General features: G+C 41.5%; 1 protein-coding gene across 2 annotated transcripts; it reads right to left on the bottom strand.

Annotated features, from left to right (window-relative positions):
- Window positions 1-4,748: 4,748 nt before the first annotated feature.
- Window positions 4,749-12,291, bottom strand: LOC121541473 (torsin-1A). 2 transcript variants are annotated; one of them, XM_041850508.2, is made up of 5 exons: window positions 11,938-12,291; window positions 8,280-8,545; window positions 7,724-7,899; window positions 6,877-7,004; window positions 4,749-6,513 (listed from the first exon to the last, which is right to left on the bottom strand). In XM_041850508.2, exons 1-5 carry the CDS (start codon window positions 12,125-12,127, stop codon window positions 6,269-6,271), a joined length of 1,005 nt encoding a protein of 334 aa, XP_041706442.1. In that variant the 5' UTR covers window positions 12,128-12,291; the 3' UTR covers window positions 4,749-6,268. The 2 variants fall into 2 exon arrangements, with proteins under 2 accessions (XP_041706442.1, XP_041706443.1); XM_041850509.2 differs by lacking the exon at window positions 11,938-12,291 and adding an exon at window positions 10,948-11,241.
- Window positions 12,292-14,156: the final 1,865 nt, after the last annotated feature.

Below are 14,156 nucleotides of genomic sequence, written 5' to 3'. Positions count from 1 at the left end.
GGAGATTGCATGGCTGTATACTCGATTTTATACACCCGTCAGCAACAGGTGTGGCCTAAATAGCCAAATCCACTAATTTGAAGGGGTGTCCACATACTTTTGTGTATATAGTGTAGATGTGGTAGTTGCAGCGAAATATTTGGGCGTGAGAGATTTTAGTGCAGAAGATCTACAGGAAGTTTTGAGAGAAAGGGTTCCATCCTCCCAGGCCGATGGCCTGGTGTAGGATCGTTTAGGGTCAACGTAGTGGAATGGGGTGGTGGGTTTTTGGGGATAGCTATAGGAGGATGGGCTCATTGTAATGGCTATAAAGGAATATATGGAACGCCTCTGGATTAGAAAGTCTGTGAGGTAACTGCATACATGGAGTGTGTCTGAAAGTGGTTGTGTCAACAGAAGTGGGAGGATCAACAGAAGTGGGTGTATGGCAAGCGAATCAGCTAATTGGGCAGATTTTTTGTCACTCAAGACCGTTTTGCGTGGCTGATTGGGCTGCACGATGAGTCCATTGTTGACAACTACAGCATTTTAACTAAGCCTAACCCTAACCCTTTTCCTAACCTTAAACTCATTATCCTAACCAGCCACATTAATTATCTTAACCTGCCAAGTTAATTCTCCTGCTACGTTAGTTCTCTTAACCTGCTATGTAAACATTAAGCTGACCGCGGTGCACCCGGCTATGGCAGTCTAACCAATAATGGAGCGTTGATGTTACACCCATCCCTGTTGATCCACCCACTTATTTTGCAACGCCCACTTTCAGACACACTCCAAGTATGCAGTTACCTATACTTGCCAAATTGGGCTACTTTTAAAACAATTTATTGGTCACAGTTTTTTGGGGGGGAGCTACTTCTAAATTGTACCACGGCCACCATGGCATTTCTCTTTTGTACAGATGTGAGCGCTACGGGACGATAGTTATTTAGACAGGTTACCTTGGCGTTCTTGGGCACAGGGACTATAGTGGTCTGCTTGAAACATGTAGGTATTACATACCAAGGGTTGTGAACTGAAATTATTTTCCAAACGTTTCATTCTGAACATCATTTTTTTCGTTCCGTTCCACTGTTTGACCAGCAAAGTAAAGTTCTGTACTGGTTTGAACCAAAAAAAAAGTTATGATTTATATCGTTCCTTTCTGTTCCTTTTTAAACCTCTGAAATCTACTATAAAAAAAATGTTTTAGTTCAACATTAAATTAAATGACCAATGGATAGAGCAGCTTGCTATGGAGCGGGCAAGCTATGTACATGCATTGGACAGACAAGTGTAGTGTAGGATGCGACTGAAATTTTGCGGGTGAGGGCGCTGAGCATGAAGCGCTGGGCATCTTGTTGTTATGACATGCATTATCGGAATTAGGCCCACATAATTATACCTACGGAGGAGCGGCTTCTATGAAGGAACTTTGAATGTCTTTGAACTTCAGAGAGTTGGCTTAACTAACATTGGACCAGAGCTAGCCCTTGATCATGACTCTCAGATCCATTACATTACACATAATGCCGCCTAGGGTTTGATAGCTAGACCAGTGCTAGCTATCTAACAAGCTTGTGCGTTCAAAGCGGCACCAGAATTAAAATAAAAACACATCTTACTTTTTTTTTGTTAATAAAGCCAATGTGGGCAGGTAGCCTAAACACACACACACTGACAAAGATTTTCAGCTGGCAGGCAGGCAGACACTGGAATACATTTCTGAGTGACAGTGAAGGCTTTGCATAGGCGCATTGTTGTGTTTTTTGTGGAACTGGGAAAAAAATGCCCTGAACATAAATTAACGTTATTAACCGGTTCCCATGCTTTTAAAAGAACAGTTATGTTGCAGAACAGATCACTTTCATTCTCGGTTCTGGTTCTGTTCCTCGAAAAATGTTACTTTCTGGTTTTCGGTTTTCTTCCCTGAACCGGTTCCAACCTGTTACAGTCTGGATCAGGTTGAAAATATTTTTTATTTATTTATTTTATTTAACCTTTATTTAACCAGGTAAGCCAGTTGAGAACAAGTTCTCATTTACAACTGCGACCTGGCCAAGATAAAGCAAAGCAGTGCGATAAAAACAACAACACAGAGTTACAAATGGGGTAAAACAAAACATAAAGTCAAAAATACAACAGAAAAGATATATACAGTGTGTGCAAATGTAGCAAGTTATGGAGGTAAGGCAATAAATAGGTACATACAATTAGTATTAACACTGGAATGATAGATGTGCAAGAGATGATGTGCAAATAGAGATACTGGGGTGCAAATTAGCAAAATAAATAACAATATGGGGATGAGGTAGCTGGGTGGGCTAATTTCAGTTGGGCTGTGTACAGGTGCAGTGATCGGTAAGGTACTCTGATAACTGATGCTTAAAGTTAGTGAGGGAGATAAGTCTCTCCAGCTTCAGAGATTTTTGCAATTCGTTCCAGTCATTGGCAGCAGAGAACTGTTAGGAATGGAGGCCAAAGGAGGTGTTGGCTTTGGGGATGACCAGTGAGATATACCTGCTGGAGTGCATACTACGGGTGGGTGTTGCTATTGTGACCAATGAGCTAAGATAAGGCGGGGATTTGCCTTGCAGTGATTTATAGATGGCCTGGAGCCAGTGGGTTTGGCAACGAATATTTAGTGAGGACCAGCCAACAAGAGCGTACAGGTCACAGTGGTGGGTAGTATATGGGGCCAGCCGTAGCAAAATGCTTGTGGAAATTCTCGATTATTGTAGATTTATTGGTGGTGATAGTGTTTCCTAGCCTCAGTGCAGTGGGCAGCTGGGAGGAGGTGCTCTTATTCTCTATGGACTTTACAGTGTCCCAAAAGTTTTTGGAGTTAGTGCTACAGGATGCACATTTCTGTTTGAAAAAGTTAGCCTTTGCTTTCCTAACTGCTTGTGTATATTGGTTCCTAACTTCCCTGAAAAGTTGCATATCGCGGGGGCTTTTTGATGCTAATGCAGTACGCCACAGGATGTTTTTGTGCTGGTCAAGGGCAGTCAAGTCTGAGGAGAACCAGGAGCTATATCTGTTCTTAGTTCTGTATTTTTTGAATGGGGCATGTTTATTTAAGATTGAGAGGAAATTACTTTTAAAGAACAACCAGGCATCCTCTACTGATGGAATGAGATCTATATCCATCCAGGATACCTGGGCCAGGTCAATTAGGAAGGCCCGCTCGCTAAAGTGTTTTAGGGAGCGTTTGACAGTGATGAGGGGTGGTCGTTTGACCGCGGACCCGTTACGGACGCAGGCAATAAGGCAGTGATCGCTGAGATCCTGGTTGAAGACAACGGAGGTGTATTTAGAGGGTAAGTTAGTCAGGATGATATCTATGAGGGTACCCATGTTTACGGATTTAGGGTTGTACCTGGTAGGTTCGTTGATAATTTGTGTGATTGAGGGCATCTAGTTTGGATTGTAGTAATATCAGTGAAGACACTTACCAGCTGGTCAGCGCATGCTCTGAGTATGCGTCCTGGCAATCCGTCTGGCCCTGTGGCTTTGTGAATGTTAACCTGTTTAAAGGTCTTATTCACATCGGCTACGGAGAGCGTGATCATTCAGTCGTCCAGAACAGCTGGTGCTCTCAAGCATGGTTTAGTGTTGCTTGCTCAAAGCGAGCATAGAAGGCATTTAGCTCATCTTGTAGGCTCAGTCATGGCACTGGACAGCTTGCAGCTGGGTTTCCCTTTGTAATCGGTGATAGTTTGCAAGCCCTGCCAGCGGATTCAATCTTAGTCCTGTATTGTCGCTTTGCCTGTTTGATGGAGTGCGTAGCGGGATTTCTTATAAGCGTCCCGATTAGTGTCTCACTCCTTGAAAGCGGCAGCTCTAGCCTTTAGCTCAGTATGGATGTTGCCTGTAATCCATGGCTTCTGGTTGGTTACTGTGGGGACGACGTCGTCGATGCACTTAATGTGACTGATGTGGTAAACTCCTCAATGACATCGGATGGGTCCCGGAACATATTCCAATCTGTGCTAGCGAAACAGTCTCGTAGTTTAGCATCCGCTTCATCAGACCACTTCCGTATTGTGACCGTACATACATATCCCAACCATAAACCATGCATTACAGGCAACATCCGCACTGAGCTAAAGGCTAGAGCGTATTCTTTCAAGAAATGGGTGTTGCAGAAGTAGTATGTAGACAACTGGGCTATGCTGTTTCAATGCTAAACCACTCTGTTCCAGAAGAGATACCAATGATACCGTTTAAATGTGATGGCTCTGAATCTGCAATTGAGTATTTTCCCCCATAGAAAGGATGCTCTATTTGAAGTAATTGATTTTGATTCAATACCATCCTATGTTGAGGTGATCTGCTCAGATCTCCTGCTCCAGCCTAATATCTCTCTGAATGCCCCAATGGGAGGGGTCTCCAGGAGCCAGAGGTGTTACGGGGCTACAGCTTCATCATCACCTCCTCCACAGTACCCAGGAGGCTCCTTCCTTCTCACGTTCACCGGCTCCAAGAGAACCCAGACTCAGCCAGCTGTCAATCACTCTGCTGCCTTCCTCTTCCCTGCTACAGATGACTTCCACCAAGGGAACTACACCTGTGTTCATAAAAATTACCTCTGTCATAACTTCTCTGATTCTCTCATTGTAACAGGTAAACTGAGCATGGAATTAACTTTTGACTTTGTCAATATTGACAGATTTCCACAGATACTTAGATCTGGGCCCATTTTCAGTGTCTAAGAGTAGGAGACTGCTAAATTGTTATGGTCTCGCATGAATATAACACATCCAAAAATGCATAAATGAGCAAGCTAGAATGCTTTGAGATTTATTGTAATTATTCTGAGCTTTAATGCTTTGGCTAGAAGAAGAAAAAAGTAGAGTAAAATGTACAAATATGCCTTGTTTGATGTCCTGACTTAACAGTAGGAGTTCTTACATTACCTTCAAAAATGTACTCAAACAAAAGTAAAACTAAACAGATTTTTCCCATATAAAAACATTAATGAAAAATAGTGACCCTTCCTTCCTGTAATTATTTTCTGCATTGTTTAGGTTGGGAACAGTATGCCAACTAAGGCACAGTATACAGTTGTACATAAAACATACAACTGTTTCATTGTGGTTAAGTTATATTTTTTAAACTACAATTGGATTTACTTCATTGCAGACATTTAATCAAGGAGGACTGATGGACTACTCAATTATATGATTTAGGACAAATCTGGATCAATCTTGAAAAAAATGCAATTGGTGGACTGAAAATGAAACTTATACACCGACAAAGATAAGCTTACAGCAGATTTTGTAATGTACACAATGCTTCTGGTGAATGAGTAAGGATTAAAAACAAAGGCAAAATAGATGCAAGTTTTAAGGCAGATTTTTCCATGTTTAGGTATTGGTAAACTGGGTATTGACAACAGATATAAAATACACAATGGGTATCCAGTGCACCACAAATGTACAATATTTCAGTGCTACGTTTTCAATGACAAAGAGGCAAGCTGCAATAGTTACAACTGTCCAATTCTTATTTCAATTAACGGTATGTACCCATTGATTCTTGAAGAATATAACCATCCCGTTGATCTCATGAACTGCGAGTCCTTGCATCCATATCTCCATCTGTCGTTTAGAGTGGTTACATTTGTCCGGCCTCAGCATCCCTCAGATTGATAGCAAACCAAGTGGCAGGGCTGCCGTTTGGCTGAAAAATGTATTAGAGATTGTAACTTTAAACCACATTTGTTTCTAATACACAACTTGTTTTCACTTGCCACAGTTCATGTGCAGCAGAATTCCCTGGAAAATGAAATCATTATTTGGAGATACTCATTTACAGAATTGATAAGTCAGGATCAAGCACCTTGATTAGTTAAAAATAATTGCGTTTCCCCTCAGTGTTTCCTAAAAATTTTTTTTTATCTCTCCTTAAAGTCACCCTCCTCTCTCTCAGTAGTCCATCTTCAGGGATAAGTGACACCATCAGAGCAAGATCGTTGAAGTCCTCCACATGGTTGTGTTGACGTTGGGAGACCTGAGGGGCGGGTCATCATCCCCTTTCTGAGTTCAGTCACTGACTTCCTCACTCCGACTGGCGGAGATGTTGTCATTAAGAAAGTGCACACAGTAGAGTAGGTGGTAGATAGATACAGTAGCTGTTCCCTCTGAGATCGTCTACATTGCCGTCAGCAACAGCAGACCGACTGATCAGACCTACAAACCACCTTTCATCCTAAATTACTACTCATTATGATTAGATCGGTCAGTCTGCAGCTGCCGGCAGCAACGTAGTCGATCTCAAACACACACTATGTATAGTAATCTAGCTTGCCGCCGATGGTCTTGCAGCCCTTGCTGGAGAAGATCTTTTCACTCTTGGGGAAATAGACCAAGTCTCTGGCCATCTGGTCGACCATGTCCTGGTCGGGCTCCAGGCCCTTGGCGGCCATCTCTGCCATGCCACACAGCATCACGTGTCTGTACTCCAGAGGCAGGAAGGGGACGAAGAAGTCAACTAGGTTCTTGTCTATCAGACTAGTGTGCCACAACCCACCTACACAAAGGGAGGGAGAGAGGGAGGGTGGACACAGTCATAAGATGGGCAAGAAGAAGCTACCACCAATTGCTTACCCAATCCTCTCAGATGTACACAAGTGCCTAGGGGGTAAAGATAGTCATAAGATGGGCAGGGGCAAGGAAAGCAGATGGACAGAATATAGATATCACCCGTAATCTTCGTATTGAAGGTCTTAAAAGTCCCCAATAACATCCCCAGTCTTCTAACCCCAGGCTTAGTAACAAAGGAGAAAACCTTAAGAGAAATATATGTGCATGATTTGTTAAATATGAACAATAGTTACCAAAGTGTATATGTTAGGCTTCAGCCCTAAAGAAGGACGGCAAAGAGGTGGCTTACTCTGCTTGTTGTTGAACACGGACAGGGAGAGAGCTGGTTCTAAGTGTTGCAATTTCATCTCCTCTCGGTCTCGACCTGCTTTCCAGAAGTCCAGGGCCACCTGCGTGATGTGCTCTCCTCCAGCATTGCTATGGAGATTAGCAAAACAAACTAGTAGATATTAAAGTTGCACTATGCAGAAATCACCATTTCCTGGTTGCTAAAACTCTAATAGTTCACCTAATTTCAGTTTATGTGACAAAATAAGCTAGTATAGTGTAGAGAATCATTGTACCATCTAAACCGCTGTGAAAAATATTTTCTACAACTAATAATATTGTTGTTTCAGCTGTTTGAAGCTGGTGTACAAAACCAAAAGTAAAAGACACAAAAACAAAACATAAGAATGGAAAGCATAGAATTAGCGCACATGACAGATCTACTGCTTCTTAGACTTTCAAGTAGAATGATAGATCTGTAACTCACATTTCTATGTGAATTTGGTCGGGTCGAACAAAAAGTTGCATATTGCCACTTTAAGCTGGGTCCAACGTTATTTTTCTTCCTCACTGGTGCGGACATGGAGTAGTTTATAAATGCATTAGGTTCATGTGTGGTGATTTTATTTGCAAAATAAAACATCTGAAGTAACTGAACTTTAATTTTGGGGGGCCGTATCTGATTGACACTGACTTTTAGCTAAGTAAAATCATGGTCATTACAAAGAGTCGTTAAATTGTGGGAAAGATAATATGATGCATGTCTGTAATATATTTGACTGTAAATCCAGTAAAAAATATAATAATACCAAAGTATCCAAAAACAACACATTAATTCTTATCACACACTGCTGGTCTGTCTGCCCTACCTGAGGAAGATGAAGATGGCTTGGCGGTAGGAGACCCCGTCCAGATTTTCGTAGTAGTCCAGGTAGGGCTTTATACAGTCGATCAGGCCAGGGTGCATCTTGTCCATCTCGTCAAAGATGAACATGGAACGTGGGCAGTTGGTGACATTGCCTTTGATCCACTGCTGCAGCTGAGACTGAGGGATGGTCACAACAGTTTAAACACAGACTTATCTACAGCAGTGAAGACAGCTTACAGCATAGCTGCAAAATATATTTTAAAAAATTATTCAGCTGTACATTCTGTATCATAAAGAACCCTCTAATTTAAATGTGGACCTTGAAGCCAGCCTAACCAGGGACTGATTTAGACCTGGGACACCAGGTGGGTGCAATTAATAATCAGGTAGAACAGAAACACAGCAGTACTCCGGACCTCGTAGGGTAAGATTTGAATACCCCTAATATAGAATATGCATAAGAGTGATTTTGTTTTTACAGCCTAATTCTCTATTGAGAATTTCCATGCCACGGTTACTGGGGATTACACTTCAATATAACAAAATACTTGTTTTACCTTGTAGTTCTCAATCTGACTCAGATGAGGGAAGTGAGCTGTAGACACAAACTGATGGACGAAACTGCTGGTCATGCCCTCCTTGTAGATGTTTTCAGCTATCAACTGGCTGACGAAGTTCTTCCCTGTGCCAGTCCAGCCATGTAGAGAGAGCACCAGGGGCTTTTTAGGGTTTTTATTGTTCATGAAACCCGTTACAGCTTTCTGGATGACTCTGGAGGCAACATGTTGACCAAACAGCTTCCGATCTAGGGCCACTTCCAAACCTGATGACCGGGCAGAAGTCGATTATTAGTGTCAATGAATGGGACATGTGCTACGAATACACCACCATTATTTCTATACAAATAACAGGTGGTTATCTTCATAACATGTGATTAGTTATGCATGTAGGATACATCTGCTAAGTAGGCTAGTGGTGCGCGGGTCAGCTGTTTGCTCACCCTCACCCGCCCACAATTGCTAATAACCCATTCACAACCACCAGACTATGTAAAAAAGTGAAAATCTGTGGCCAGCATCCGACCCGAGCCCGCTAATATAGAAAATCTGCTGTAGGCTACAGTCAGATGATGGAACCATTTTGTCAGTGGGTGCAGGATTTTTTTTTGCCTGATTTAGATAGGCTATGTTTCTGCTTATAATTTCCAACATTTTGGTAGGTATTGATCTGTCAGTTTCCCTAGCTAAATCCCTACTTTTCACACTGACACTGTATAAACAGCTATACAGAATTCACGGTCATGGTGAACGGTCAGTACTCAACACAATATCGATGATGATGAATGGATACAGGTATGTTTGAATGCCCAGTCATGTTCATATAATCTCAGACATAAATTACTGCAGTTTAAGACCATCCATAGAACATCTTATATGCCAGTGAAACTGAATACCATGCACTCAGAAATGTAATTCCTCTGCTGGAAGAGTAAAACACAAAAGGGGACATATTTGCATATGTTATGATCTTGTGAAGGCTGGCTGAATTCTGGCAAAGAGTATGTTATTTTATCTCAGCATGTCTACAGATTCTCCCTTCTCCCTGGTTTTGTTTGCTTGGAAATGTTGATACTGGAAAAAACTGTGTAACCAAGCATTTATAGTGGCTAATAAATGCATTGCCATTAATTTGAAGGTTGGTTATCCTACCACAATGGATGGCAGAAATGTCAAGTTATGGATCACTAGATTTGATTTATTACAAGATTAAGGGTATACTGTGCAACTTTCATACGGTATGGGTGCCTCATATGGAATAGCCTACTGTATGACAAAAGGGGTCTGCATTATTTATTTTTGTCGAGAAGGTGATTTGCACCTGTCTCAGTTGACTAATCCATTGACGAGGCCGCGGGGAAGCCATGGTCCAAGAATATGGGGATTATGGCTCAGATGCACAAGGCACGTCTCTCTCCAGAATGCACTCTTCCACCATTTCGTGGGTATTCATTGTTTCATAACTTCATTGTGTGCATTGTTTGCTTTGTCTATCAATTCCCCATTACATACATCACCAGTAGTAGCCTACATTTATTGTTAATTCTCATAATTGTTTGGTTATGGTAAATTCTGTTAATGCATTCAATATATTATTATTACAGTAATTTACCATATATATGGAAAAATACAAGATTTAAAATTTCGATTAATTCGATTGGTCGAAAGAAAAGACTACTCTTGGTTGACCAAGATTTTTAAAAATGTTTTTGCCAGGGCCAGCCCAAGTAGAAATGCAGTAAATGAGCTTTAGATGCCCCAAAAAAATCTGGGGGAGGACCCCCTGCCAGGTTATGTCCTCCCCCACTTCTAAAACCAAAGTTGCGCCCCTGATGTGAAAACTACTTCTAAGCGGCATAGATTCAGATGTTCCCAACTCACTTCACTCGTGCTAAACAGGTAGGCTTGCTCTACCGGTGCTGACACATGCGCAGGTCAAACACACCTTTGGAACGCCGATAAGGTGTTTAGATGTCCTAATAATTCGAAAGATTGCTCAGAAAACTAGGTGTTTTAATTGGCGTATGCTTATTTCGATTTTGATCTTACGACGATTAAGACAAGCAGAGTAAGGTGTTTACATGACTATTGCATAATATGCCTACTGCCGTAATGTCTGCACTCACTAAAACTGTAAATCGCTCCGGATAAGAGCGTCTGCTAAATGACTAAAATGTAAATGTATTCAGTTTAATATCCAATTATTTCCGTGCATGTAAACGTAGCCTACTAGTCGTTATTGCCTACGTCGATCGATTTTTCTGCCAGTTCCCATTTGGCGATTTGGCCCTTGTACAGTTAGGCCCTAAAGTTTAGGTTTATGCACTTAGGCCCTAAAGTTTAGGTTTATGCACTTATGCCAGATAAACTAAAATAATGACAAAACTTCAATGTAGCCAATAGATATAAACTGCACAAGACTGATACATATATGGATTTAGGGTATTGTTTTCTCAAGCCGCCTGCCACCCACCCGCACTTCATCCACACTTCATTGACTGACCCTAAAGCCAACCCTCGTATTCTAGAGTAGGCCAACGGTATATTGGTGGAGATCTATAAGCAATTGCAAGATTAAAACGCAAAAGGACTGACTGTCTACATTATCAAATAGCCTAAGTAAACCACGAGAACACATAAACCATCTTATATTTAGCAGTACACATACCTGTTGAATTAAAATCAATCCATTTTGAATCGCAACTTTCATGTAAATAATTATAAATTTTCCGCCCCATTGCTGCAAATCCAATACCGACCACAAATGTGGTTGAGATTGGTTCGAACGCGTTCACAAAAACACTCGATATCAAAACATAATATCCGAAAAAGGTTTTGTATGTTGCTCTCATTTTCACTTCAAATAAACATTTAGCTACCTAGTTTATCATTTAGGAGTGAAAAGACGTTAGGAGTGCAAGTCAGCTCGTTCCTACTACGTAATCATTATGCGACACCAACACAGCAAAAACTAATCTGTAGCAAAAGTGTCGTCACCAGGTATAATCCTGCGTTCAGATACTAGTCGGAAATACGAAACTCGGACATTTCCGAATTGCTAACTGTTTTAGTTGCACGTGTAGCGTTCAATTAATCATCAAGTCGGGCATTTCCGAGTTTCCTAGTTCCGACTACTATATGAACGCGGCATAATAAATAAACACAGCCACAAATGGCTAAACCCCGCCTATTTATACAATTGATCTTCTTAAAGTCCGATTTTAAACATAACCCTAACCACACCACTAGCCCTATGTCTAACCTGAAATGAAGACCAAAAAGCGATATTTTATTTTCATGCTTTTTAACGATATAGCCCATTTTGACTTTGCTGGTTGTCACTCGTTACCACAAACACAAAATGGATCACATTCAACATCGGCTACGTTCGGCCATGGTTTTTCACATGATGTCATTCGGCATTTCACAATTTCAAAGTTAAAACTGCAAATGATACTCAAAAAGCCTACAGTGTTAAGGGACAGAGGTGTTCCGGCTGAGCCAGAGAGATGCAAGTAGCCAAGGAAGGACCACAATACCTTTACTTACTACAAACGATAATATGTTCAGAAAACCTAAAGTTGCAACGCCGTTAATACATATAGGAAATGCCCCCCAAAATAAACGTTACCACACCGATACTAAATGTTCAACGTACCTGTTCTGTTGAAGGAGATCCACTCTGGTCTACAACATTCGTGAAAATAGTAAAACATGTTCTGGTAGGTTGCGAGGAAGCCGGTGAGAGCCGCAGCCATCCCAACCGCTATGCTGGTACTGATGGGTTCAATCGACGCCGTCGCAGTGATGTTAGAAAACAGAAACCCCAACAGAAAAAACTGTCGCATATTTGGCAGTGTTTACTAGCTAGCTAGCTGTGTATATTTACCTAAACAAACTTGATTGCAGACTAGGTTAAGTAAAATTAGATACAAAATGGTATTGAAGAGTATAGCCAAAACACCGCCTGAGCGAGCGAGCCACAACTCTGTTGGCTGAGCTGCTTCTTCTATGATTTAATGGCGGTCCGCAAACCAACATTAAAGGTGCATGCCGCCACCTACTGTGCTGTAGTGTGTGGTCAATCACGGTTTACAAATCAAATAAAATCCAACGTTATTTGCCACATGCGCCGAATACAACAGGTATAGATAGACCTTACAGTGAAATGCTTACTTACAAGCCCTTAACCAACAAGGCCGTTTTGAAGAAAAATAAATAAAAGTAAAAAGTAGCAAATAATTAAAGACATTTTATATCCTCCTTCCTAACTCAGTACTTCTGAGAAAATACAAGAGCCCTACTCATTTCTAATAGACCCTCCCCCATCCCCCAAATCCCTTCCAAACCCCCTCAACCTCAATGACCCTACACTTCAATATTTCCCTCTCTTCAACATACTTACAACAATATAACAACACATGCTCCACCGTTTCACCGATCATACACTCCAGACACAAACCATTCACATGCTTGCCAACCAGATGTAATGACGAGTTCAATGTACAATGTTCTAAGCGCAATCGAGCGAACACCACCTCTTCCTTCCTAATCTGACCTTTAAATGTAGCTCAGGGATGTAGGGATGTAGCTCAGTTGGTAGAGCATGGCGTTTGCAATGCCAGGGTTGTGGGTTCGATTCCCACGGGGGGCCAGTATGAAAAATTAAAATAAAATAATGTATGCACTCACTAACTGTAAGTCGCTCTGGATAAGAGCGTCTGCTAAATGACTAAAAATGTGAAATGTAAATCTTGGTCCACTGACCTTTCTTTGGAGGGCATATAAATGCTGGCCCTTGTGCTGAGAGTTCCATCTCTTCTGCCACACATCTATCAAAATGGCTCTGATCTTACATTTGGCCTCACCTCTACCCAGTGGAACATTAATATCAATTATATCTCGTTTCAAAGCTCTTTTAGCTAACTGGTCTACAATTTAATTCCCTTCCTCACTCGAATGTGCTGGGACCCAGCAGAATCTCACTAATACACCCATTCTCTCAATTCTCCGTAATAACATTAATACCTCCAATATTAGGTCACTCCTATTAGATTTACCAGATGATAAACTATTCAATACAGACAGAGAATATGAGCATACTATAATTCTAACAGTTTGTAGGCCCTCCACCCACTGTAGGGCAACTATTATCGCCAACAGTTCAACTGAGTATACTGAAAGTGCATCTGTTAGTCTTCTACATATCTGCACATCAAATTCAGGAATTTAAACGCCTGCTCCCGTGCGCCCACTATCTGGGTCCTTGGATCCATCTGTGAAAAACAGTAAAAAAAAAAAGCATAAAAACTTCTACCAATGTAATTGTCAACCAGTTTCCCTATATCACTGACTTCTGACCAATCTTTCCTTTTCTCTACCAAGGTTAGATCAACAACAGGATCTGGGAGGAACATCCCCTATCACCACAGAAGGGCCAAACTCCAACTCCCTCAAACCACTCTCATCAGCAAGCTTTCCAACTGTCCAACCAAAACCACTGCCTTGTCTACTAGTATATTCCCAACAGTCATCTAGAACAGGAGCAGTGGGATGCTCAACCTCACAGCCTTTCAACCTAATATGCTAATGACCATTTTTTAAACTGTATATCCAAAGGCATCTCACCTGCCTCCACTAGTAAGGCACATACAGATGTTGATTTAAATGCACCAATACATATCCTTAAAGCTATATACTGGATTCTGTCCAGCTTCTGAAGCCAAATCTTCGCCGCTGTTCCATAAACTATACACCCATAATCAATTGTCGTCCTGATCAGAGCTCTATAAATATCCATCAACGATTGTCTGTCAGCACAGACTATGCACACTAGGCTCCCGAGTGGCGCAGCGGTCTAAGGCACTGCATCTCAGT

Source organism: Coregonus clupeaformis, chromosome 27 (genome assembly GCF_020615455.1).
Source record: "Coregonus clupeaformis isolate EN_2021a chromosome 27, ASM2061545v1, whole genome shotgun sequence".
Lineage (NCBI taxonomy): Eukaryota > Metazoa > Chordata > Actinopteri > Salmoniformes > Salmonidae > Coregonus > Coregonus clupeaformis.
This window is presented reverse-complemented; position numbering and strand designations above follow the sequence as displayed.